The 26,724-nt window shown below is 31.7% G+C and overlaps 1 protein-coding gene and 1 pseudogene across 1 annotated transcript; both read left to right on the forward strand.

Annotated features, from left to right (window-relative positions):
- Positions 1-2,137: 2,137 nt before the first annotated feature.
- On the forward strand, positions 2,138-5,710 carry LOC141703081 (uncharacterized). Its single transcript, XM_074506689.1, has one exon. The coding sequence runs from the start codon at positions 2,138-2,140 to the stop codon at positions 5,708-5,710; it is 3,573 nt and encodes a 1,190-aa protein (XP_074362790.1).
- A 5,794-nt stretch (positions 5,711-11,504) lies between these two features.
- Positions 11,505-26,497, forward strand: LOC141703079 (wall-associated receptor kinase-like 1; annotated as a pseudogene).
- Positions 26,498-26,724: the final 227 nt, after the last annotated feature.

Consider the following 26,724-nt stretch of genomic DNA (forward strand, 5'->3'; position numbering starts at 1 on the left):
ATTTCAATTCTATTTTATATCGAATTCTATATCATTATAATTTATATTAAATTCAACTTCTTCTAGCAATTTATATTTTAATTCATATCGAGTTATATATTATTCTAATTTGTTACTTCGGGCTAAATTAATAAGCAAACTAAATATAATTATTAAGATTTAGCTGATATGTCGTGTGAATCAGGCTTAGACAAAATAATAATAATAATATCATTCCTCTTAAAAAAATTATACAAATGAACTTGGATAAACAAAATAATATATTTTATTTATCTAGGATAAAATATACATTATACAATTGATTCATACTAACACAAAACTAAAATAAAAATACAACTCGACCAACAAAAATAAAATAATATATACTAATTATTCAGCTAAAACAAAATTATCTTATTGATCCACACTTAAAAAAATTAAACTAAAAATATTTGATTGGTGTATTGGGCATCAAGCTAAAATAAAATAATATAAATCACTGATTCGAGATAAATCAAATTAATATTAGACTAAAAATTCGTATCATATTGATGTGAACTAAAAATTAAATTTTAATTAAAATATAAATATTATTTAAAAAAAAATAGACATAGAATTATCAATAAAACTATATCGTTCAATCAGTAATATTGTCTTTTTTCAAATATCTTTTATAGAATTAATGTTAATCGATTAAATAATCAACATGCTAAAATATTATTTTTTAAGGTCTCAACATAATGAAGACATTATATTTTTACCCTTAATAAAATAATAATTTCGTTATGATAACATTTCTCTCCTTACCAATGCTATCACTTTAAATAAGTTTAAATATTGTAAAAAAGTTATGAACATATACATATGTCATCTACTAATAAAATTATTATGAAGTCATATCATTTGAAGTTTTAAATGAACAAAAATCAAAATTGAATTCAAATTTTGTTTAAAAAATTATATAATATTAAAAAAAATATTTGCGATCCGTGCATCGCACGAGTTTTAAGCTAGTATGTCATAATAACCGGAATGAGGTATAATTTGTAATTTGGTTAACCTCTCATTTTGGTTATCTCTTTTCATCACGACCGTCAGATCTTCTTCATCAAATAATCATAGCCGTTAAATTTAAATACTAAAAAAATACGCTACACAAGTTTTCAAGGTTCGAATACCGTCAACAACAAATATTTATATTATTACTTATAAAGATACATATAAGTTCTCAGGTTCGAATCCCGTTAACAAAAAATATTTATATTATTTTTTATAAATATACATATAAGTTTTCAGGTTCGAGTCTCAATAACAACAAATATTTACATTATTATTTATGAATAAGATAAAAATATGCTATTTATAATATTTGAACTTAACTTGAACTTATAAACAATGAAATTATAATTATATAATCATTACTTAATATTTAATTATTTATATAGAATTTTAATAAAATTATATAAAATAAAAAAATATATATATAAATATTAACTAAGAGCCGTACATCACTAAGCCCGTAAACTAGTACTCCCTCTGTCCCGTTATACATTTCCTATTTTGACTTCTAAAACTATTAATGATAAGCGATTAACTATTAATTTACGTCTAATTTATAAGATGAAATATAGTTATGAGCGATTTTCTTGAGTTTGTATTTATGAGTATTTTAATATAATGAAATTTTTATATTTAATACTAATATAAAATTAAAGATGTTAACAGCCAAAAATGTGGATTGACAGACATGTTCAACATAAATAGAAAACATTTTAGGGACGGGGAGTATTATTTTATACATAAAACACGTCCATAAAGTACAAAATTAATCGGGTGGGTTTTGTGTTTGAGATTTAAGAATACAAAACATGAAAGTCCTGGAAACGAATTGTGAGATGTATTAAAAACGCATCAAAGATCCCATCAAAATAAAATCCAGCTAGAAAGTCAAATAATGTTAATATAAGGATTATATTGGTATAATTAAAATTTTAAAATTATTAAAATATATCAAAATTTTCATCATTAGTGTCTATAATCCGATGTCTTATAAGATTAGGAAAACAAACCCGACCCGTATAAATAAAATCACTAAGACACAACAACAACAATACAAAAACCCTAACACAACACACACGCGCTTCTTGTTTTGTTACTCATGACGAGGAAGAGAAAGCTTTTGTCGGAAGGCGAACAAGTCGAAGTACGAAGTAATGAAGATGGGTTTCTTGGTTCTTGGCATTCTGGTCAGGTTGTTTTTTTTAATCAGACATCTTTAAAAATTAAATACCATCATATTTTATCTGATGTTAAAGATAATTATAGTGATGTTATTGATTGTGTTGATAGTGATAAGTTTATTGAGTCTGTTGATGTTTCTGATGATGGGTCGGGTTTGAATTATCGCGGGTTGACCCGGCCAATGATTAGGCCTAATGTAGGGTGTAATGTGAGTGAATTGGAGTATGGGGAGTGTGTAGATGTTTATTATAAGGATGCTTGGTGGGAGGGTGTGGTTTTTGATAGGTTTGTAGGGGGTGTGGAGCGGAACGTGTTTTTTCCCGATATGGGTGATCAGATGAGGGTTAATGGGAATGGGAATGGGAATGGGGTGAGGGTTAGTCAAGATTGGGATGAGTGGAGTGGGGAGTGGAAGGTGCGGGGGAAATGGGTGTTTCTTGAATTGGTTGATGAGTTTGAGAAAGAGTGTTGGCCAGTGCTTGTTTCGGTTAAGCAAATTTGGTATGATGTTAGGCTGAAGAAGGGGTTTGAGGAGAGTGTTAAGGAGTGGACTTGTTGTAGGAGGGATGTTTGGAGAGGGGTTTTGTTTGAGGTTGTTATGGATAATCTTAAGATTACTATGGAGGAGTTTTTGAAGACGGTGGAGGTTTCGGAGCAGAGGGAGTTGGAGGAAAGCTATCGGTTTTTGGAAGTTAAGGGAGCTGATTTGTATGGTTTGTTGAAGAGTAAAGGGTTTGACGAGATTAGTGGTGATGGAGTGGTGTCAGGTGTGGATAGTGGTGTGGATACGGTACTGTTATCTAGCTCAGTCGAGCCGATGTTTCAACATGAAGCGCCGTGTGGGAGTCCTGTTGAATTGGCAGTTGTACCTTATATGGATGATAAGTTATCTTTGAATGAGTCTTGCAATAGTAGCTGTAAGGTGTCGAAGAAAAGTAAGGAGCGTGTTTGGGTTCCTGGTGACATTGCCCCTGAGTATTGTGCTGATGCAGTTAAGAAATACTCAAAAATTTACTGCAAAGCATCCAAGACTAGGCGCGATCTTCAAGTTGCTGAAGTAAATCTACGGAAACACCTAGTATTTTTGGGCTGGAAAGCTGAATATTTTCAAGACAAAGGTTTTCGGAGATGGCGTTACGTTCAACCTCATGGCAGTAAGGAGTGTTTTCATTCACTTTTAACAGTCTGCGAGCATTTAAAAAAATCTGATTCTGCAAATGTTTCTGTTATTCCTCAATATGAACAAAACAGGTTGTCTAGTGCATCTGACACCACAGTTGTAACTCCATCATATGAGCAGTCTCGTGGACGTAATGATGAACAAATAACAGATTTTCCTGATTATGATAGTGGTTTAATTGAACCTGAGTACTGTCCTCAAGCTGTTATTGACTATTATTTATGTGACATCAAGAAAATTGTGTACCCCAGAGATGATGATAAGCTTAGGGATATGCAACTGAGAGCAAAGAAACACCTTTCTGCTGTCGGGTGGAAGTTATATTACACTTACGAAAACAATATGCGGTCAAAAGAATTATGTTGCAGTTCACCATGTGGAAAGCTGTATGTTTCTCTTCGATTAGCTTGCAAGAGATTTCTAGATGAACAAAGGAATGTGGTGAAGCTAGCAGAAGCACAGTTGCTTGGTGAGAGTGTATGTTCTGCCTTAGAAACTAAGGTGTATCAGGTGAAAAACGAAAAGAAAAGAAAGAGTAGTGTTCTTAATCCTGGCTCCCGCTCCCGGTCAGCGAAGTCTTTAAAGAAGAAAAAGAGTCTAATGGAAGTTCAAAGTAGGGATAAGTCAAATTGTGCTGTTAAAGGCCGTGTGTCTGGCTCAAGAAAAAGAGCTCCTGATATGGTGGTACCATCTGCTTATCCCACAAATCCTCGAACTGTTTTGTCATGGTTAATAGAAAAGAATGTGATTCGCCTGGAGCAGGGAGTGCAATATATAAGGGATGGTAAGATTTTGAAAAAAGGTAAAATAACTTGTCATGGGATCAGGTGCGATTGCTGCCAAAAAATCTTTACTGTAAGTAACTTTGAAGTTCATAATATTGGTACTCGTTGTCAGCCTTCAGTCAATATATTTTTGTGTCTGCCGGATGGCAAAATTGACAAGTCTCTGCACGAGTGCCAGATGAAACTGAGACAGAATATAATTGCTAAAGACGCCACAAAAGAGTTGAAGGCTAAAAAGAAGTATCAGGACAAGGATGACGATATATGCTCAATTTGTCACTCTTGGGGTCAATTAATTTGTTGCGATGGATGTCCATCTGCATTCCATGAAAGATGCCTTGGCTTGAAGGAGGTTCCAGGCGGTAACTGGTACTGCCCATCATGTTGCTGCAAAATCTGTGGGTTGGGCGTAAAAAATGGTCAGACTGAAGTTTCTAAAGATGGTGTAATGAATTGTCACCAGTGTAGGCTTCGATACCATAACGATTGCCTACAAAAGATTGATTGTTTGCTAACGAGTCATTCTAGAAGATATTTATTTTGCAGTAAAAAATGTGAAAATATTTCATTGCAACTGGAAAATCGTCTGGGTAAGCCAGTTCGAGTTGGGACAGATAATCTAACTTTGACAGATGATCTAACTTGGACTTTACTGAAGTACGTGGAACCTGATGAATGTGATCATGATCCATCTAGTATTGCAGATTCGATAGATAATTATTGCAAACTTAATGTTGCTCTTGGTCTCATGCAAGAGTGTTTTGAGCCCATGAAGGAACCTCGGACCAAAAGTGATCTTGTTAAAGATGTTATATTTAGCAGATCGTCAGAGCTTAACCGCTTGAACTTTTCTGGCTTCTACACTGTGCTGCTGGAGAGAAACGATGAACTTATTACTGTGGCTACTGTAAGAATATATGGAGATAAGGTGGCAGAAATACCTCTTGTTGCAACACGTTTTTTATATCGGAGTTTAGGAATGTGTCATATTTTGATGAAAGAGCTCGAAAAGGTACTCACTGAAGCAGGAGTAGAGAGGCTTGTTTTGCCTTCTGCTGAAAGTGTACGTGAAAAATGGATAAATTGTTTTGGGTTTAATGAGATGTCACAGTCTGAGAGATTGAAACTATTGGATTTTACTTTCCTAGAGTTCCAGGGCAGTATTATGTGTGAGAAACTCTTGAAGACGGCCTGTGTAGATTCAAGTTCACAAAAAAGTATTAAACAAGATTGCGGCGTTACAGATATGAATGCTGTTTTAGATCTACAAGGGAGCATTAGTAGTGTCTCTGAGATGGTACAAGAAGAACGAGTAGTAGCCCAAAGCTCTCTAAATCTGGGTGGAGGTAGCGGATGTAGTACTGATATTGAAGTCATACCTTGTCAAGGTGGGATTGGTCTGAAGAACTCCTTTGAGGGAGGAAATGACTGTAAAAAAGACATGAAACGTGGTAATGCTGAACTCTTATACTATAAGAGGAGACGGATATCAAAGCCTGGAGGAGCCACAGTCAGTGTGTGCTAGGCATTTTTTTCTTGGGATTTTTACTGTCCCGGGCCTGAAATTTTGTTAAAAATATTGCATATTCCTCCCTTCCTTTGTAAACAGATTCATGAAAGGGAACCAGAAAAGTGTACTATTAGGCTCAAGTTTATCAGCTTGTGTAGAGTAGAGTAGTATGTGAAGGGAACCTACTTTACCCTTTTCTTTAACCTATAGAAAATATATGACGAATTCAATTTGTATGGCTTGATTGTGTCTTATTTATTAAGTCTTTTTTATTTGCAGACACATTAAGTAGTTTACAGTCTCTCCTCCAGATCTTCTTAACACAACTAAGGCGATCCCAATCCTTTTTATGAAACAAGTAGGGGGTCATCATAAGAAGAGAAGGTAATTGGATCAAAGCCTTTGAGAAATGGTGTTTTAATCATCATAACAGGGTTTTCGAGTTTCTTTGTGTCTCTTCACACTGATCCTAATTTAATTACAAGAATGCCCTACCACTAGATGTATGGTAAACCATTAGGCCTATTGCATCTCCTTTTAACTAGGCTTCTTTGTTCTGTTTAGCTATTAACATGAACATGATGTTATAAACTTCAGACAGAGAACAAACCTAGTGCAACAAGACTTAATGCTGACAGTGTTAGTCCTCTGCCAAGTTTATACAGCTCTTCTGTGAATGCTCCCCCTACTTTCAAATTGACTCAAACAACTTTACACTCTTAAATGAACATCTAAGCAACTACACCAAGCATATGTTGCATAATAGGAAAGTATTCAATTATATCTCTGGCTTACATTAGATGTTTAATTACATCTAGATGTTTGGTAAACCATTAGGCCTATTGCATCTCCTTTAACTAGGCTTCTCTGGTCCTAATTTAATTAACGTAGGCATCCCTCAGGAACAGTACTAGTAAATCTCCTCATCTTTTGCTCTCTTGAACTCATTTTTTTTTGTTGTTGCTATTTTTAGCTCAGGCTGCTCAGGATGCTTCCTGCTTTCCTTCTGTTCCAGGATAAACCGGTTACTTGTAATAAAATGAAACCTTGTTTTAGTTACTTTTATTTGTTTCACCGATGCTTTTACTGCTATTTTAGTTCAATTTCAGATTCACTGTAACATAAATTTTTACACCCTCATATATTTTCACATATTTTGTGTTTTATATAAATATATATATATATATACATATTTAATAAAATGGGTACTAATTGGCCCCCCTCTCAAAAATTACAATTATGTATTTCTTGGACACGACAATCTGTTGATTCAGTTAACGGTCGATATTTAAACAAGAATAATTTATGAGGAAAAATTCATTCACTTAATTTTAAAGAATGGAAATGATTTTGAGATGATTATAAATTTATAAAAATATTTTATTTATAAAGATTTTTCAATCTATAAATTTAAATCAAGACACATGTCAGAATATGGTTCAATAAAAATTTATCCGAAAATATAAAATTATCAACAATTTTTTCAAGAAAATCTGATTATCCACTTTCGAGAATATTATTTGTGGGACCGTTACATAATAGATATTTAGAGTCAAGTTCTATGGAGACCGCATTTTTATCGGAGATCTCGGAGACCACCTATGTTCTGTAATCAAAATACTACGAAATATGTTATTTTGTGAAGTATGATCTACGAATATCACCGATTTATTAAAATTGTTGAAGATCATTTAAATTTAACAAGTATAATGTGTATGTTCTGCGATTTGAATAAATGTTCTGCAAAATTAAACATGATTCGTAGAATAAAATATATTGTAACGTTCTACATGCAATACATGCATGATGTTCAAGATTTTGAATAAAATAATAATCTTTGTGAAATATAATTCGCAAAATAATACATTATGCAATATTTTAGTTGCAGAACATAAGTGGTTCTAACAAAAACGTGGTCTCCATAGAACTTGACTCTAGATATTTAATTTATTTTATTAACTAAGATAGTTAATATTATGTATTTTTTATTTGTTAAATAGTAATTGATGAATTGATAAAATTATATGGGCATATAAAATTTATGAAAAAAATTAATTTTAGGTGAATAGTAACCAACGTCATTAATTGAATTGATTAATTGACGGAATAAACGGGTGCATGTGCTCTGAGCACGGGAATATCCCGTACATATTTGATAAAATATAGAAGTTGAGGGTGACTTGTAGCAAGTTCAATTACTCATTTCCAAAAATACCTGGATACAAATTGCATAATTAAATTGGGAAAATGTTATTTCCAAAACTAGATTTTTTTATAATTTTCAAAGCTAAATATATATAAAAAAACCGAATTACCCTCCCATTGACTTTTTTCCAAAGACTATTTAAGTGATCAAGGAGCAGTTTTCTCCTTTCACCATATACTAGCTCTGACAGGCGGAACCACAGGGGCTGGGGGTCATCCGCCCACCCAAACCTTCTGTGGCGTCCTCTAATAAATCAGTAAAGTTGAAAATTTTGTTTTCTTTAATTCTTTTTGTCACCCAATTTTTTAGTGAAATTATATATTTTTTGTATATTTTTAGATACACCTTATTTTGATCTTTAAAATTTAATTATAAATATTAATTTTGATAAATAAATGCATAACTAAAAATTTCTACTATTTTTATTAACATAAAAATGTAAATAATGATGAATATTTAGTTTATGTCAATTTTTAAATAAAAAATTTGTGATATCACTGAAAATTGGTGAAATTAGTGGTATAATTATTAATAAAACAAATATATATTTAATAATTATTTTAAAATTTTTTTTTATAAAAATATTGCCGCAAATTCGCCCCTCCTACCGTCATTTTCTGGTTCCGTCACTAAGCTCTGATAATAAAAAATGGCTATTCTGTGATATGTTCGGGGAGACATGCTAAACACAAAATTTACTAATAACCACACTAATTAAAATATATAAAAATTATAAATTTTAGTACTTAATATAGGCATACAATAAACAAATCCATAAAAAATAACCATGCAGATAACATTTCCCGTGAATTCTAGCTCCCATGGATATTTTTTATAAATAATTCTCAGCCCGCCAAACAATGCCTATGTACATAATTCTATTATTTGGGAGATTGGAGTTCCTACCACTAGATGTACAGGAAACCATTAGAACTATAGAATCAAATATTCGTGTAAACAAGTGGAAAACTAAAGACAGAGTCACCAATCCATGTAAACAAGTAGGACCTTTCATGATGGATTCTAGTGAAAAAATCAAAAGGAATACACGGAGGAAACTAAAGGGTCTAATTCTAGAGTTTAAAAGGTTTGTTTAATTCTTATACATTCATATCTTTTTCCTGTATAACTTAACCGTTAATTATTTTTTCACTTTTCTAATATCCAGGGCTTTAACTTTTGACTCACGTTTTTTTTACTTTGGCCGTATATTTAAAATCATTTTTTTTTGTAAATTAGATTTGATTGTATGTATTTATTTAAATTTTTTTTATAAAATTTTAATTTCTAACCATTAAAACAAAATATTTAAAAAATTGTGTCAAAAATTAAAATCTCAAATATTAAAAATTAGAGAGAGTATTACTGCAGTCCCTCACCCGCAACCAGGAGGCTTAAGGCTTTCCTTGCAAACTCTAATTCCAATTCCCCATTAGAACAGTACGAATTACTATATATATATATATCGGAGGGCTGCAAAATCGAACTTATTTTAAATAATGAAATTTGATGCAGCAGTTGAACTGTTATATTATATTCAAAGGAGGTCGTTAATATAACTTGTGGGTGTTTGAGTTTATTTATTAAAGAAAAAAATACATAATTAAGACAGTAACTATGCAGAAAATTTACTTACTAAGAATATATATAAAAATTGAGTTGTATATAGGTGAGGGGGTGGAAACTTAAAATAATAAACCTGATAGTCAAAAGTAGGATTGACTTGAAGTCAATTATTATTACCACCCCTGCTAACTTAGAAATTTCTGGGGGATTATAAACTTAGACATGTTTGTTTTGGGATTATACTTCACTAGGAGTTAACTAATTTCATTGTTATATGAATTAAAAAATTATTCTATTTCATATTTATTTGTAAGAATTAAGTTTGTAGGAATTCAGTTTACATCATCGTATACCTTAGTTAATTTTATCTGAGATTATAACATTTATACATATAAATGTATAAAGATACATTTGTAATTTTAGGATAATTTAATAATATTTAGAGGAATGACGGTATGAGGAGTTATCCGTCAGGTCCATTTTTCTTTTAAGTTTATAATCTTTTTTAAAAATGATTTGTAACTATAATTCTTGAATTACCCTTCAATAAGTTTTTAAAAAACAAATACGCGATTGAAAAATTTGAAAAATTATAATCTTATCATATATTTAATATTGTGAAACAAACATGGTTTTGGGACACGTTAAATTCAATTGTACCATTAATTTAGTATGCAGGAGTAAAAACAATTTTTTACAAAGTAAAAAACAATTTTTTACAAAGTAAAAAAACAATTTTTTTCCATACTGTGTTATTTTATTATAAAAACCAGGTGAACAAATAGGCAAATATACTCTTTATAAATTCATAATCTGCGCACTCAATTTTATACATAGCTAATGTAGCAAGACAACAATTTTATTAGTGTTAACATATAATCCCTCGCTCCCATTGATTTGATTTGTTAATATTTCAAATGAAGTGTTCGATACGCATTTTAAGACTCCTATCTACTATAGTTATATAATTTTTAATTTTTCTCTTATGAATAAATATTAAATATTTAAACTTTTATTAAAAAAAGAAAATTTTCAAAATAAGTTATACAACTATATTAGATAAGAGTCTTAAAATACATGTCGAACACTTCATTTCAAATGTTAACAATTCAAAGAGAAGGAGAGAGTATTATTAGGCTTTGTTTGGATTGGGGGTTGAGCAGGGAGGGGTTGGGTTGGGTTGAGTTGAGTTAGGTTGGGCTAGGTTAGGTTCGGTTGGGCTAGGCTAGGTTAGGTTGGGTTAGGATAAGTTGAACCCTTAACTCGTTTGGATGTAGGTGGAGAGTTAGTAGGGGTTGAACCCTTGACATGTTTGGTTTGGAGATGGAGTAAGGATAATTTTTATAATGTATAAATTAAATATTGATTCAAAAAAAAAATATATATTGAAAACTAGTCAATATTTTTAAATTTATCTAAAAAAATTAACTAAATTTAAAAATATTTTTAAAATATTAAAAAAAAATCAAAAAGAAAAAAAAATGAAAAAACTTTAAAAGAGAGAGGATGAATAAAAAAAAAGTAAGTTGCCAACACCGCAATTTGTGGCGCTTGGAAAAGTTTAATTTTTGTATTGCAAATTAACCTCTTTTAACTGATGAACCCTCACAAAATCCAACCCTTACTTTGACAAACTTTCTCAAATATGATTTTGTTGAGCCCATCCCAACCCAACCCACTCCCTCCCAACCCTCATCCAAATACAGCCTTAGTGTAAGGTCAGGTTTTCACTGAGAGGTTTTCACTGAGGGAGGACATTTTAGTATTTTTAAATTAAATCTTATAGTAATGATTCATATCATATGAAAGGTGGCCACACTTGTTACTTATTAATCGACGTGCACAACGCATTATACATTTAATATTAAAAATATACAAAAAAAAGGTGGCGGCAGACCGGAAGGAAAGAATAAACGCCAAAAGGGGAAGACTTGAACATTCAAAATAGAACTACTGTCTTATATACTACAAATGATTCATGGATAATTGGCCGGATGATTCATTGAAGCCAGTATTATTGGCCGGAGGACTTTACTAATAACTTTTCAAATGAAAAACCGGGTCATGATATGAAGCTAGGTGGAGAAATAATTTTCCACAGATTAATATTAATATAACTCAATAGAAAGGGGAAATAAATACAATGACCAGCTAGCTATCTTGCTATTTATAGATCCACATTCATGTATAATGCATTATACATTGAGAGTTGAAAAACACAACAGTGGAGATGGGTGTAAGTTGTTGATACAGATGTGGATAATATTGGTAGTCATGTTAATGTTCATAAATGGAGCATTTGCACAGACTACTACTAATAGGTCTGTTGCACTGACTGGATGTCAAGAAAGATGTGGCAGCCTGGTGGTTCCTTACCCCTTCGGAATCGGACCAAACTGTGCAGCTTACGGGTCACTGTATATATATTGCAATACCTCTTTTACTCCACCTAAAGCTTTCGCGAGCAGCCTTTACTACTACGACGACAACAGAAGCAGCCCTAAGTTTCAGTATATAGACCTGGAGGTGGTGAAAATATCAGTAGAAGCAGGAACCATTCACATCAACTATCCAATTACCAAAGATTGTAGCAGTAGTACTTCTTCTACCCCTGTTCTTAATCTAAAATGGCCATTTACATTCTCAAACACTGAAAATCAATTCACTGCCATGGGCTGCGACTATCTTGCTTTATTTTTTTCCTCCGCGCAATCAAATTCGAATTCCTATTTGCAAGATGGAGTTGGAGGGTGCACACCAAGGTGCGGTCCATCACCAAAAGACAATAACTGTTTTGGGAGTCATTGCTGCCAAATAGAAATCCCGGCATCCTTGCAGGGCGTCTACCTATCATTGAGCAACGCCACCTCACGTTATTTAGGCCCAGGATGCAGGGATGAGCCCAGGTATATTAACTACTCCAAGTGCTCCCCCAATCCCACCCTCTCTCTACCAGTAACGCAATATTTAGTATTACTATATTAACGGTATAAGTTTTTTTTAAAATGACTTCAATATCTTATTCTCCATATCTGCCAACCATCAATTTCATACCAAATGTGATAAGGGTTCATATCAAATGTGATAAGGGAGTTTGTATTGAAGTAGCACAAATAAATATAAATATATAAATATATATATATATATATATAGGAAGAATCATGTGGTAACTCATTTCACTGGGTAACTTAGTAACTAAATAAGAACCATTAGACAGATTATTTATCAAATATAGAAAATAACTGGCTAACTTTACTTAAACATAACTTGCATAATTTAACACCTTTGAAAATAAAAAAACATGCACGATTGCACTCACGCACAAAACAGTACAAAACAACTACACATTTTGTTTTATTATATTTATCTATTTATTTTTGCTAAATATTATTATATTTATTTGTTTGTTTTTTCTTGTTATATATATATATTTACATCTTAAATTTAAATTTTACGTCTTCTTGTTATATATTTTAACAATGCCATATGCACCTTTCAAGTTTAACATTTTTATAATTTTAACTCAGAAAAGAAAATATATACCATATCTATATTATACAAATTTTAATTTATTAAAATATGACATTTTAAACTCCTTTGTAAATAATTTAATTTTGTGAAACACATTAAATTTAAATATTTTATCAAAATATGTTATATGTGACTTAATGCTAAATACTAATCTAGCCTTTTGAGACTAAGTGTTGTGTTCTGTAAATTTTTAGTTTTGTCCTGAATTTCTTGGTCACTTATTTTCTATTTCATGTTTTCCATAAAATGAAATTGAAAATTAGAAAAACTCTAAAGAACAGAAAACAAATAAAACAAAATTGTAGAAAAAAATACAGGACATGAAAATAAAATTAATGAAAAAACAAAAATTTAATATAGAACACAAAATACAGAACACTAAAAAAATATACAGTACACAATATAATTACAGTACACATAAAAATTATTTAGAAATTTTAGCTTAGAAAAATTGATTATGTGCAAAATATAATTCACCCTATTATACAAAATAGATGTTCAATTCCGATAACTACCTTAATAATTGTAGAACACATAAAAATTAAATAATATTAGTTAAAAATATAAAACACATGACAAACAAAAAATACAGAACACAATTATAAAGTAAGAAATATAAGGTACACAAAAACTTAAAGAACATAAAATTAATTATAGGGCACGTGAAAATTACTGGACATATTAAAGAACACTCGAAATAAAAACCGTAAAACACTAAAAGTAAAAGTTGTTAAGAGGTGATGAACGTGTGTTATACTTAGTTATCTCAGTATACTTGTTACCACTATATATATATATATATATATATTAATTAATTTTAATTAGTTTTTAATTATTTTAATTATCGATTTAAATATATATATATATTCTTATATATACAGGATGGCAATTCATTGAGCTAGGGATCTCTTATATACAGTTCCTTAGAGATTCATTATTTAAAAATATAAAATACATAATTTATTTCATTTTTCATCATATATATTTACAAATTTTAATTATCAAATTAAAAACGAAGTTTCACAATTTTTTTATTTAAAAAAATTATTGAAATTTGATGAAATAGTTTAAAGTGGCTATGTAGTAAAATCACATTAAAATCATACTTATCCAAAATTATTACACACTAGAATCTAATTTTTTTTTTCAAATTTCAATTGTTAACTTTTAACTATATTTAAATATAATTATTATTCTAAATTACCAACAAATTTTCGAAGAAAGCATATACTTACAAAGATTATTTTTAATATTACATAATTTATTGAATTTAATTTGAAGTAAAAATTTTAAGTTATGAAACTTATTTATTTTAAATTTTAATTATATAATTTGATAATACTTATTAATATACACATAAGTGTATAATTTAGTGATATTACAATTTAAAAAAATAAAATAATGATTAAAATTTATATTTTTATTGATATTTACCAGTGTGTTTACGAAATATTATATTTAATTAAAAGGTAAATTTTCGCTGAAATGAATATTATACTAATTGTCATTAGTATGTTAATCAACTAAATTCAACTAACTATATTCAGATTTATAATAGTTTAATATATTCAAACCCTAATCAGTAGTAAAATTTTATGTGTCACAAAAAAATTATGTTAGCTTCAGGCCCGTTTTATCAACCAAACTAATTATACTTACTATTTTGTTTAATTTTATTTTAGCCCGGGGTAATTATTATTTTATTTTAGAATGAAGAGATATTATGTATTATTTTATTTTAATTTGATGACATTATATTGATCGCACGAATTTCCTTTTAAATTTTTATTTTGTTATAGTCGGGTCAAATAATATAATATTTTTAGCGGGATCAATAATATTTATTATTTTATTTTAGCCTGATTCTTCAAATTTAACTAGCTATATGTAGTTTTTTTTTTAATTTTTTATTTAAAATTGAATTAATAACATAATTTAGTTTGGCCTATCCGGGTGAATTTTATATATTATTTGTTTTAACGAAAACCATTAGACATATTATAATTCTGTTATGAATATTTATCTATTTATGAGAGTGTTTTATTTTAAATATTATTATAATTACGGTGACCAGTCCGACTATCAACCAAACTTTCATTATTTTGTCTTTAATAAAATAGTAACTTTTATTTAAAATTGGATTACTAGTATAATTTTATTTAGCCCAGGTGAATTTTATATATTATTTTATTTTAACGAAAATTATTAGACATATTATAATTATGTTATGAATATTTATCTATTTATATTAGTGTTTTATTTTAATTATTGCTATAATTACGGTGACTATATCGACTACCAACCAAAATTTTATTATTTCATCTTTAATATAAAAGTATATTTTGATATAGTAGCGTAAAGCTTATTTTAGGCACATACCCGTATATATATTAAAATATTATTTTGAGCGAACTTGGATCTATATAGAAATGATTTTTGAATACTAAAAATGTTTATTCTTATATTATATTATATTTATATTGCAATTATGTAATAATAACAATAAATTTTATAAATTTGATTACATCTCGTAAAAGTTAAATAAATGAAAATGTGATGATATAAAATTCACTACTGGATTGTCTTACTTTTGTGTTTTTCATACATAGTGCTAAAGTCAAATTAGATAACTTAATGGTGAGAGCTTATTTAATTCTTTTCGTAAAATTTGATTCTTGTTCATTCCTAAAATTTTGAAATTAGATACTTATTATAAAGTATACTATCTCTTTGAATCAAACCTTTACAGGATGCTCATTTCCATTTAGTGCCATGTTTTGTTATCTTACCACTGTTCTTCTAACCTCAAAGAAAAGAAGCATACTTGAAGGCCCCATAGTGAATAGCCCCTACTGACACCATTTCATCTCTGTTTTCCGCAAAAGGAAGAATCTTTATTTTCCATTTTCTATAGATCGGCATTATGTACTATACCACACTAAGATAGAAAGCTGGCAGAAGACCCTTTTCTTGTAGGAGCTGCATGGATGACCACCTGAGAGCCCGCGATTAGAATCTTTTATTTAGATAAGCCTAATTTCAAAAAAAAAGTCAAAACTATATTATTTTTTTTTTGAAACAAAAAGAAATTCCATTAAACCATTGAATCATACATGAGAGTCTCCAACACTATCAATGGAGGAGACGTGAGAATGTTTTGGCAATTCGACAAACAAGGTATTCTAGCCATGACATGGGCTGCTTTGTTTGCCTGCCTTTTAACAAAAGAAACAGAATAATCTAGTCTAGACCTGAGGATTTGTTTGCACTCGTCAATTAGGTGACCAATCTCAAGATAATTTGAATCAGCACGTTGAACAGCTTGGACTGTGAGAAGCGAGTCAAATTCGATGAGCACATTTTGGTAAGGCAAAGACTTGATCCAACATAAACCTTCATAAAGAGCAGTTATTTCAGCCTCCAAGACACTGCCTGCACCCGAGATACAAGCAACACGACCCAGAAGAAAATTACCCTCATGATCTCGAATAAGCATACCAGTAGAAAAATCATTTGCTCCAACAGAAATAGAGGCATCCACATTTAGTTTTACACTACCAGTAGGAGGTGGCAACCATTTTTGAATCACATGCTCAGTTCTAGGAATAGAAACTACCTGCATAGCTGATCTCTTTTTCTTCGCATTACGCCATTCAAGAAGAGAATTAGAACTCCAGTCCATGGCTACATTATGATTAACTGATTTATTTTCCCACACTTTTTTATTTCGAAAAAACCAAATGCCCCACAAAACTCTGGCAATTCTTGTAACCTCAGTAGAGTTGGCATGGTTGATCTGATGCACAAGCCATTCTGAAACATCCTCCACGCTACTCATGTCATATGCATCCCCTGTATACTCCCAACATTTTCTAGCAAAAGAACAGCTGAAAAATACATACAGCAGCTCTTCAGTATCACCTTCACATAAAGGGCAAATAATAGGTAATACAACTCCTTTTGAAGCTAACCTTGTCCGAATAGGAATGTTATTCCTACTAAAACGCCATAGGAAGATTTTCATCTTGTGAGGAATCAACAATCTCCATAACTTCCTCCACCCTCCAGACTGGATAACATTATTATTCCCTTCATTACAATCATGCCACCAGTGATACCCTGATTTCACCGTATACTGCCCCGTAGTGGTATTAGTCCAGGCAATGCGATCTCTTACATTATTTGTTGGGATTCGAGTCGCCAGAATATGATCAGCATCCTCCTCTACAAACAGAGCACGCACCTTACTGACATTCCAAGATTTAGATTCTGGCATCATTAGATTTGCAACAGACTTGCTCTCCATCTCATACTGATAATTCTGATATACCTTAAACCCATCATTCCCTTTCAACCACGGATCTCTTGTTGCATCAATATCCATACCATCACCCAGAACCCATCTGAAACCCTTCCCAATAGCGTCTTTAGCTGTCATGATTCCATTCCAAATGTAACTTTGACCTTGACTCGCCTTAGCATTCAAAAAATGGGAGGTTGGGTAATACCGTGCCTTATACACACGAGCCACCAAGGATTGCGGGTTTTTCATAAAATTCCAGCATAATTTCCCAATCATTGCAATATTAAACCCATAAAGACTCCTAAATCCCATACCACCCTTACTCTTTGACATGCTCATTGCATTCCAAGATAACCAGTGAATGCCCTTACTATCTCCTGAGTTAGAACTCCACCAGAACTTATTCAAGATACGTTCAATCTCCCAACATAAAGTTTTAGGTAAAAGGAAACACGACATACAATAAGAAGGCAGAGACTGTGCAACATTCTGAATTAAAACAGCTTTACCTGCTCGAGAAATAGGCTTTGCATTCCAACTTTGAACTTTTTTCCACACTTTGTCTTTAACAAAACAGAATACTTTCTTTTTTGATCTCCCAACAAGAGATGGAAGGCCAAGATACTTACCCTCACTAAGATCAGAATTAACCCCAAGGATAGTGGAAAGAGCTTCCTTCTCAGCCTGCTGAACATTTGCACTGTAGAACACCCCCGATTTTTGAAAATTCACCGACTGCCCCGACAAACTCTCGTACTCATTTAGCAGACTTTTAACTCTGTTGGCTTCCAATGCATTAGCTTTGAAAAACAAAAAACTGTCGTCAGCAAAAAGAAGATGAGTAACGATTGGAGCACTAGGGCTGATTTGAGTACCACTAATTGACCCTTCATTAGCAGCAGCTAGTATAGACCGTGAGAGACCCTCCACACAAAAGAGGAACATATATGGTGACAAGGGATCGCCTTGGCGAAGACCCCTTGACGGAGTAATAGGGCCAATACTTGAACCATTAAAACAGAATTCATATGAAACCGTCTTGACACATAGCATGATCCAATTAATCCAAGTTGAACAGAAACCCATCTCTTGCATCCTTGATCTCAGATAGCTCCAATCAACTCTATCATATGCCTTACTAATGTCAAGTTTTAAGGCAACCTCCCCTTCACTTCCTTTATTCTTCCGATTCATATGATGGATAACCTCAAAGGCCACTAATACATTGTCAGTAATGCTCCTTCCCGGAATAAAAGCTGACTGATTTTCTGTGATCAAACTTGGTAGAACATTCTTTAGTCGATTTGCCAAAACTTTAACAAGTATTTTATAAAGAACGTTGCATAGTGCGATAGGACGCAGGTCCTTCATACAGCTTGCATTTTCTTTTTTCGGAATGAGAACCACATTTGTATCGTTTAAAATTGCTGGAAAATTACAATTCATGAGCCATTCCTTGCAACATTCGAATACCTCTCGCCCTAAAATCTGCCAGAATTGTTGGAAGAACGTAGGGTTGAGCCCATCTGGCCCAGAAGCCTTATCTGGATGCATTTGTCTTACTGCAGTAGAAAATTCCTCAAACTTGACCTCTGCCGTTAGCATCATATTCTGCTCCACTGATACTTGTGCCTCTCTGTAATTCTGCCTTGGCACTGTACTAGATGAAGACCCTGAAAATATATCTCGAAAATACTCCCCAACTATTCCACACATAGCCTCGTGATCATCAACTCTTTCCCCATCTTCTGTCAATAGAAACTTAACTCGATTCGCTTTTTTTCTAGCAGTGCATTTGCGTGAAAAAATCGAGTATTTGCATCCCCTTCCGCCAACCAGAACGTTTTAGCACGCTGCTTCCAATATACCTCCTCCTGAAATAGAAGATCATCAAGCTTATTCTTCTCCTCAAAGTACTTAGCTATAGCAACATCATCTGTACGATCAACAAGATTTGAAATAGTAGCCTTCTGCTTCTTTATCTTATCACGAAATTTGTGGAAAAAATTCCTACCCCAACGTGCCATGAAAGATGAAACAGAAATGAGCTTTGGGAGGATATTAATACGAGGTAGCGTCAACCAAAAATCAGCCACTTCCTTTCGAAAACTCGGTTCCTCCAACCAAGTGTTCTCAAACTTAAACCGGAACAGCTTTTTAGAGAACGTTGTACTGAGCAAATCAAGCAAAATAGGATCATGATCCGAATAGGTTGTATGGTAGATAACTAATTTGCATAGGGGATATTTACTCCACCACGATCTCGAAGCGAAAGCCCTATCCAACTTCTCCCTCACCCAGTCTTTAGTACCTCGACCCCTTTCCCAAGTAAACATGCCCCCTTGAAGATCAATTTCAGTAAGATTGCAGTCATCTATAGCCATACGAAAACCATCAATAAGACTTTGGGGATGAAGAGAATTACCTTGCTTATCAGATTGATGAAGAAGGTCATTAAAATCCCCAACAATACACCATGGCAACGAAGACATTTGAGATAAAGTGCGAATAAGATCCCATGAGTTTTTCCTCCTTCCACGTTCAGGAAAATCATAAAAACAAGATAAACGCCAAGAAGCTACACTATTATTAAGAAAAACCACATCAATATGGTTCTGAGAATAGCCCGTCACCTCACAGGCTACATTATTCTTCCAAAGAACAGTTAGACCGCCACTATGCCCAATACAGTCCACAGTAAAACACTGAGAAAATCCAAATTTAAATCTAATATCTTCAATCTTTCTAGCTTTCGACAAAGTTTCAGATAAGAAAACAAATTGGGGTTTACGCGCCTTTAATAAGTCGCCCAAAACACGAACTGCCCGAGGGTTCCCCAACCCTCGACAGTTCCAGCTTAGAAGATTCATTTGGACTGGCTAGCTTGCATTGCAAGCTTAGCCAAAGCAGGTGAAGAAGAAACTATGCAATCCTTATTAGAAAGTATAGCTTCCATAGGACTAATCTCAGTGTCACCAATACTGCGATCAGTTTCCATATATTCCTTTGTATCCAGCCCACTCCTCCTTCTTTTCCTCTCTTCAATGTTAAGCCCAACAAGCTCATCCTCTGTAGGCCCATTTGTTTTAAAATATCCCGCTAAAACATTTGAATTCTCACCTCCACTTTGAGCGCCCAAGTTTGTTACATTTGAAATAACTATACCCCTTGACCTGCTCCTAAAATAACTCTCCTTTCCTTTCATCCCCTCCTGCCAATCCGCAGATTGATTATAGTAATTATCCTTCCCGAACTTTTCGCCCCAATCCCCGTCTTTCTCGTCTCTCAGCCACTTGCTTTTCTCTTGCCCACCCGCCCTACGTGGTGGTGCTCGGAGCCAGCCACCCCATTCCCTTAACGCTTCCTGGCCACCTCCCATATTCTTCTTGCAGAACCTATCAGTATGGGTGAGCATGCCACATGTGAAACAAAAATCACCCAGCCTCTCGTATTTGCAATTAACTATGCATTCTGACCCATCTCTTTTGCATATTTTCTTCTTACATTTTAAAGGCTTCCTGACATCAACCTGTATCCTTATTCTCATACTTTCACGCCAAATGCTTGTATTATTATTCGGTTCATATGCCAAGAAACTACCAAAGAAATTTCCAAGCTGTCTACCAACAGCCTCCGTCATGAACCCCGTGGGAAGGCCATGAAGCTGGATCCAAAAACTCAGATTATACAGTGGCACTTTCAATGGATCTTCACCCTTTGGAATAGTACTAGTAACCAGCATAGAACCATCGAACGCCCAAGGACCCCCATTAACAACCCTTTGCATATCATCGACATGGTAGAACTGAAAGAGAAATGCCCCGTCCTTCATATCTTTAATACTAATGCCTCTTGCAGGTCTCCATACATCCGCAAGCTTAGACTTCATTGCACGAGAATTAAGATTTTTCTCCGTCAAAAAACGCCCTACCAAACAAAGCTCAAATTTATCAACCTCATCCTCTATCCCAACATCAAAGACGATTTCCTCATTCTCCTCATCATCTATTGTTATCTCCGCCAATCTTTCGTTGATGCTAGACATCTCAGCCATAACGATGAAAACCACTCTCACAACTTTGTTAAAAGAAAGAGAGAAAAAACATAAACTCTCACATACATGGAGAGAACATAGGAAAATATTATTAAAACAAAAATATTTGAAGTTTGTTTATAGGGATATGTATCAGGTTACTTCGAGGTCTGAACTTTCGAGGTCTGAACTCACCCAGAACATGAATTCTTTTCCTCTTTAATCCCCGTCCGAACAGGAATTCCCGCGAAATAATTAAAAATAATAATTTTATACTATTAATAATTTTTTTAATATAAACAATCTTTTAAATCATATTATATAAAAATATTAATAAAATCTCTTTTTTATTTAAATTTTCTTTATTTAAAATTGATTTATAATATAAAGAAATAACAAATTAAAATATTTATTATATTACATTGTAAAAAAATGATCAACAAAATTATAGATTATTTAAAAATACAATAATATTTCAAATCCTATTATATATACACACTCAGGCGGGTAAATTAATAAGAGTGTAATACATATTAAAACTAAGGTATAATAACATGCTCTCTTAGCACATAAAACAAATGAAGTAAGTATCATGATAAAAATTAAATTGACCAAAATGAGGGTGTTGATTATTGTATTATTTAATAAATCTTTTAGCAATAATTTTCTTATTTTAGAAATAGACTTAATAAAAAATAATAAAATGCATTACATTTAAACATTATTTATATTAGATAAAATTTTAATATTTTATTTTTTCGTTGCATGATTAATGCAAATTATTATTTTAAAACTCAATCATTTAACGAGGATATTGACCGAGTACACGAACTCAAACTTATTCACGAGCTGATTTTTATTAATTTGAATAAAATCCGCTTTTATGTCTAGCTCGTTTCTACTCGGATTAAACTTTAAAAAGTCTAAAAATGAATAAATGGTAAAAACATCTAACTAATATTATTATTTAATTATTTAATAGTCTTACAGAATTTACCCACTAATGTCACTTTGTAATATATATAATTTCGTACAAAACTAATAATTTTCATGTTATAATAAATATTTTTTTGGGTTATATAGGAGATGTATACAATAATTATAAAAATAAGAGTAATTCCATCTTTAAAGTAACATGTAATTCTTATATTATATATATCTATACTAATAAATTAGTTTTAAAATTAACTTTTTGATATATTTGATTTTTGATCCGAGTTCTAATTTCTAGTACTCCCAGTTTAAGCTGAATACTCTGGACTCAATAAACTCATTAAGTCAAACTTAATTAAATTGAATTATCATTTTTAGATAACAAATTCAAATAAATTATAACAAAATATTTAATATAACAAATATATAAATCATAACTATTAACAAAATCATATATATAAATATGTAATATACATATATATAAATGATATATATATACTTATACATGTGCGTGTGTGTATTTGTTTTGATTAAATAACAAAGTGATGATATTTTTGAAATTTCATTGTAAAATTATACTACACTAAAGAAAATGGAGCCACGCCAATAAATAATATAAATCAATATTTTATTTACTCAAAAATTAAATTTATAAAAAAGAAAATGTGTATTATCTAATAATTTTTTTAGAATAAACTCAAAAATTTATGTAACATATATGGTAGTGACATAAAATTAAATTTATAAGTAGGATGTAACTCATTCGATTTCTTCACAACCATTAAGATAGATTTCATTTTAACTAATATTGTGTAAAGATGTCATTTTTATAATATTTTTTAATATAAAAAAAATAAAATTATAATTCCACATCCATTAAAAAATGGCCCAATTTACCTATTATCGTCTTTTAATATATAGAAGACAAGAGAAGTTATGAAATAGAATCTCACCAATTTAAGACATTTTAATCGGTACAAGTCTAACAATCTTTATTTTGATTTTATGTTATTATTACTAGTTTTACACCTCATATGTTTTGATTTTTGTTTCTCCAAAAATGTCAATTAAATTAATTTTAATTTGCTAAAATTTTAATATATTTTTTATTTTTATATTATATATTTTTAACTCATTATTTTTTTATGGTTATAAAATTGTTCTTTCATTATTTTCTAAATCCAAATATAGAAATTTTTAGTATAAATATTTGTAAAATTAACAATTTTAAAGAGAAACTTTAAACGTGTTAATTAGTAATTTCATTTAGTATTGTATTGTTATTTAAAAAACAAATTAATTATAACATATTTACATACTAAACAAAAACTGCAAACTACGACTCCTTTGTTGATAAACAATGACTTTGATGCTTCCGACAGTTCCTTATATATATTATAAAATAATAACTCTTAGTGATTTAAGACATTATTTTATATTTCAACTCCAACAATAATCCTTATATACATTCCTTATTATTATTATAATAATATATTTATAAAGAATTAGACAAAAAAGGAAGGAAGAGAGAGGAAAAGAGTCAAAAAAGAGAGAGGATTGAATTTTTTATTGATGAAAATAAAATAAGGGATGGTTAGGGAATTTATAAGGTATGAGAAGTTGCTCATAAACTTTTTAAGGGATTACTAAGAGTCTGTTATTTTTGCTCAAAATTCTTATAATCTTAGTTAAGAGCTCGTATAAGTAGTCTGTTGGACTTCCTCTTGGATACACATATTTTATCTTATTAATTAGTAGAGGTATACATTCATCGTTGAAACTACCAGAAGCTGAAACTATATAATTATATATAACATTGTACATTAACTAATTCCTGTATTCTTTGAAGATATGATACCAATTCCAAAATGCTCATCTCCTTCGTTATTTTATCTTATTAATTAGTACAGGTATGCATTCATTGTTGAACAGAGCTGGTTTAAAAAGCTGAAAGATATTTACAGTGTGCAAACTATGGAAACAGTTCCTGCTGTGCTGGATTGGACAGCAGGAAGCGACTGTAAATTCTCCACTAATGACACCTTCTGTGGAGTGAATGCTTTGTGTACAAATCAAAGCTTGTGTTCTTGTAGAGAAGGATTTGAAGGAAATCCTTACTTGCCAGATGGATGTCAAGGTGAGGAAATCAAAGCTTGTGTTCTAGTAAACTCTGAAAATTACTAGTACCCATTCAGTTGATTCTTCTTCTGCCAGGATGTAATTCATTCTAATAATTTTGGGATATGCGTCTGATAGGATTTTTTAATGGCAGATATCAATGAGTGTACACTCAAACCAGGAAGCTCTCTGAAAAGAAACAGATGCGAGCATATCTGTACCAATACACCAGGAAACTACACTTGCTCATGCAAAGATGGGTGGCACCTTATTGGGGATTTTTATTGCGCGAGTTCACATGTTAATCACAAAGCTGCAATCATACTAATAATAGGTACTTACGCTAATACGCTCTGGTAATTTTCCGGAATTGTTCATGACTTCATATGGTAGAAAGATTGTGTAAAATTACCATTATGTAACTTCACTAGTACAAAGTTATATATATTTTTGTCAAGTTCACATTGAATATAATGAGTAAAAAGATAATTTCTCTGCACCGCGAAGAGTCAAATGTTCAAACTTCTTACTTTCTGCATGCGAAGAGCGAGTTGTTCAAATGTTTTCTCATTCGAATTGCATATATGGATAATCATATGCATACAATGGTTCTAGTCAAATTGTTGTACTAACACATAGAGGTTATCTACCATTTTCATCTAAATTCTTCACTATATTCAACATCTCTGTACTCTTTTAGATATAATCTGACCTCTTTCATCCTGATCGATACTGTAGCCACCTGTTCTGGTCTAGGGGTGCTGTTGGCTGCTATGTTGTGGTTGTACAAAGTAATAAGACGAAGAATTAGACATAAACTGGAGGAGAAGCTCTTTAAAAGGAATGGTGGTCTGCTATTGCGTCAACAAGTATCTTCTAGCCAAGGTACCGTGGAGACAATCAAACTGTTTACTACAAAGGAGTTGGAGAAGGCCACATACCACTATAATGTAGATCGAATCGTGGGACAAGGAGGACAAGGTACCGTCTATAAAGGAATGTTGACCGATGGAAGAATAGTAGCGGTAAAAAAATCCAAGATAGAAGATGAAAGCAAACTCAAACTCGAACAGTTCATCAATGAGGTGTAATTTTATCACAGATTAACCACAGAAATGTGGTAAAGCTACATGGATGTTGCTTGCAGACAGAGGTCCCTTTACTGGTTTATGAGTTCATCCCTAACGGAACACTTATGCAATATATCCATGAGGAAAATGAATACTTTCCGCTTACATGGGATGTCCGCTTACGTGTGGCCACAGAAGTTGCCGGAGCACTCTACTATTTACACTCTGTTGTATCAATTCCAATATATCATCGAGATATCAAGTCAACAAATATACTTCTGGATGATAAGTACAGAGCAAAAGTGGCAGATTTTGGAACTTCAAAATCAATTTCTATTGATCAAACTCACATGACTACAAGAGTACAAGGTACATTCGGTTACTTAGATCCCGAATACTTTCAGTCAAGCCAATTTACTGATAAAAGTGATGTTTATAGCTTTGGGGTAGTTCTTGTTGAGCTTTTGACAGGACATAAACCGATCTTGGCTGCCAGACTTGATGATGAAGTACGAGGTTTAGCAACACTTTTTTTATCGGCAATGGAAGAGAATCGTTTATTAGATATTATTGATTCACGGATCATTAACGAGGGTAAAAAGGAAGAGATGATAGCATTTGCTAACATTGCATATAGATGCTTGAACTTGAACGGGAGGAGAAGGCCAACAATGAAACAAGTTGTAGTGGAGCTAGAGAGTATTAGAAACACACATGAATCACCTACTGCTCAACAAAACTTTGAAGAGGTCGAATATGGAAGACATGAACTGAATGCCACCTGGGAGTCAGACTTTACTTCATCTTCTATAAGTTCCACCGGATATCACACTCTCAGTGTTGACATACAGCCCCTCGTGACAAACTAGTGATCCCAAGACGTTAAATGGAAACCCCTGTTTTCTTTGAATTTTGTAAGGACTGTAATTTTTCCTAGCTACTTGTCTTAATTTTATGTAGTACACTAATTTTGTAGTTTCAGCAAGGTATTGTAATGCTGTTTGTTTTGAGAGTGGAGTGTTAATTCTGTTCAGGGGTGGTCAGAATAATCTGGGCCAAAATGTATAATACTATAATGTATAATACTTAAGAAAATGTTTTAGTTATCATCAAAAAATTACTTTTTAATATAAACAAAATGTAAGTTTTTTTATTATAAGGTACTAATTTACCATCATTTTAGATTTATTATTGGTAAATTATAATCATAGGACAATAAAATACTAAAAAGTAAAATTATTAAAAATGCACAAATTTATATAAATTAAA

The sequence above is a fragment of the Apium graveolens genome, unplaced genomic scaffold (assembly GCF_009905375.1).
Source record: "Apium graveolens cultivar Ventura unplaced genomic scaffold, ASM990537v1 ctg6190, whole genome shotgun sequence".
NCBI classification, from domain to species: Eukaryota; Viridiplantae; Streptophyta; class Magnoliopsida; order Apiales; family Apiaceae; genus Apium; species Apium graveolens.

Excerpts from the sequence above, each read along its gene's own strand:
- LOC141703081 (XM_074506689.1), top strand. The coding sequence starts at position 2,138 with ATGACGAGGAAGAGAAAGCTTTTGTCGGAAGGCGAACAAGTCGAAGTA.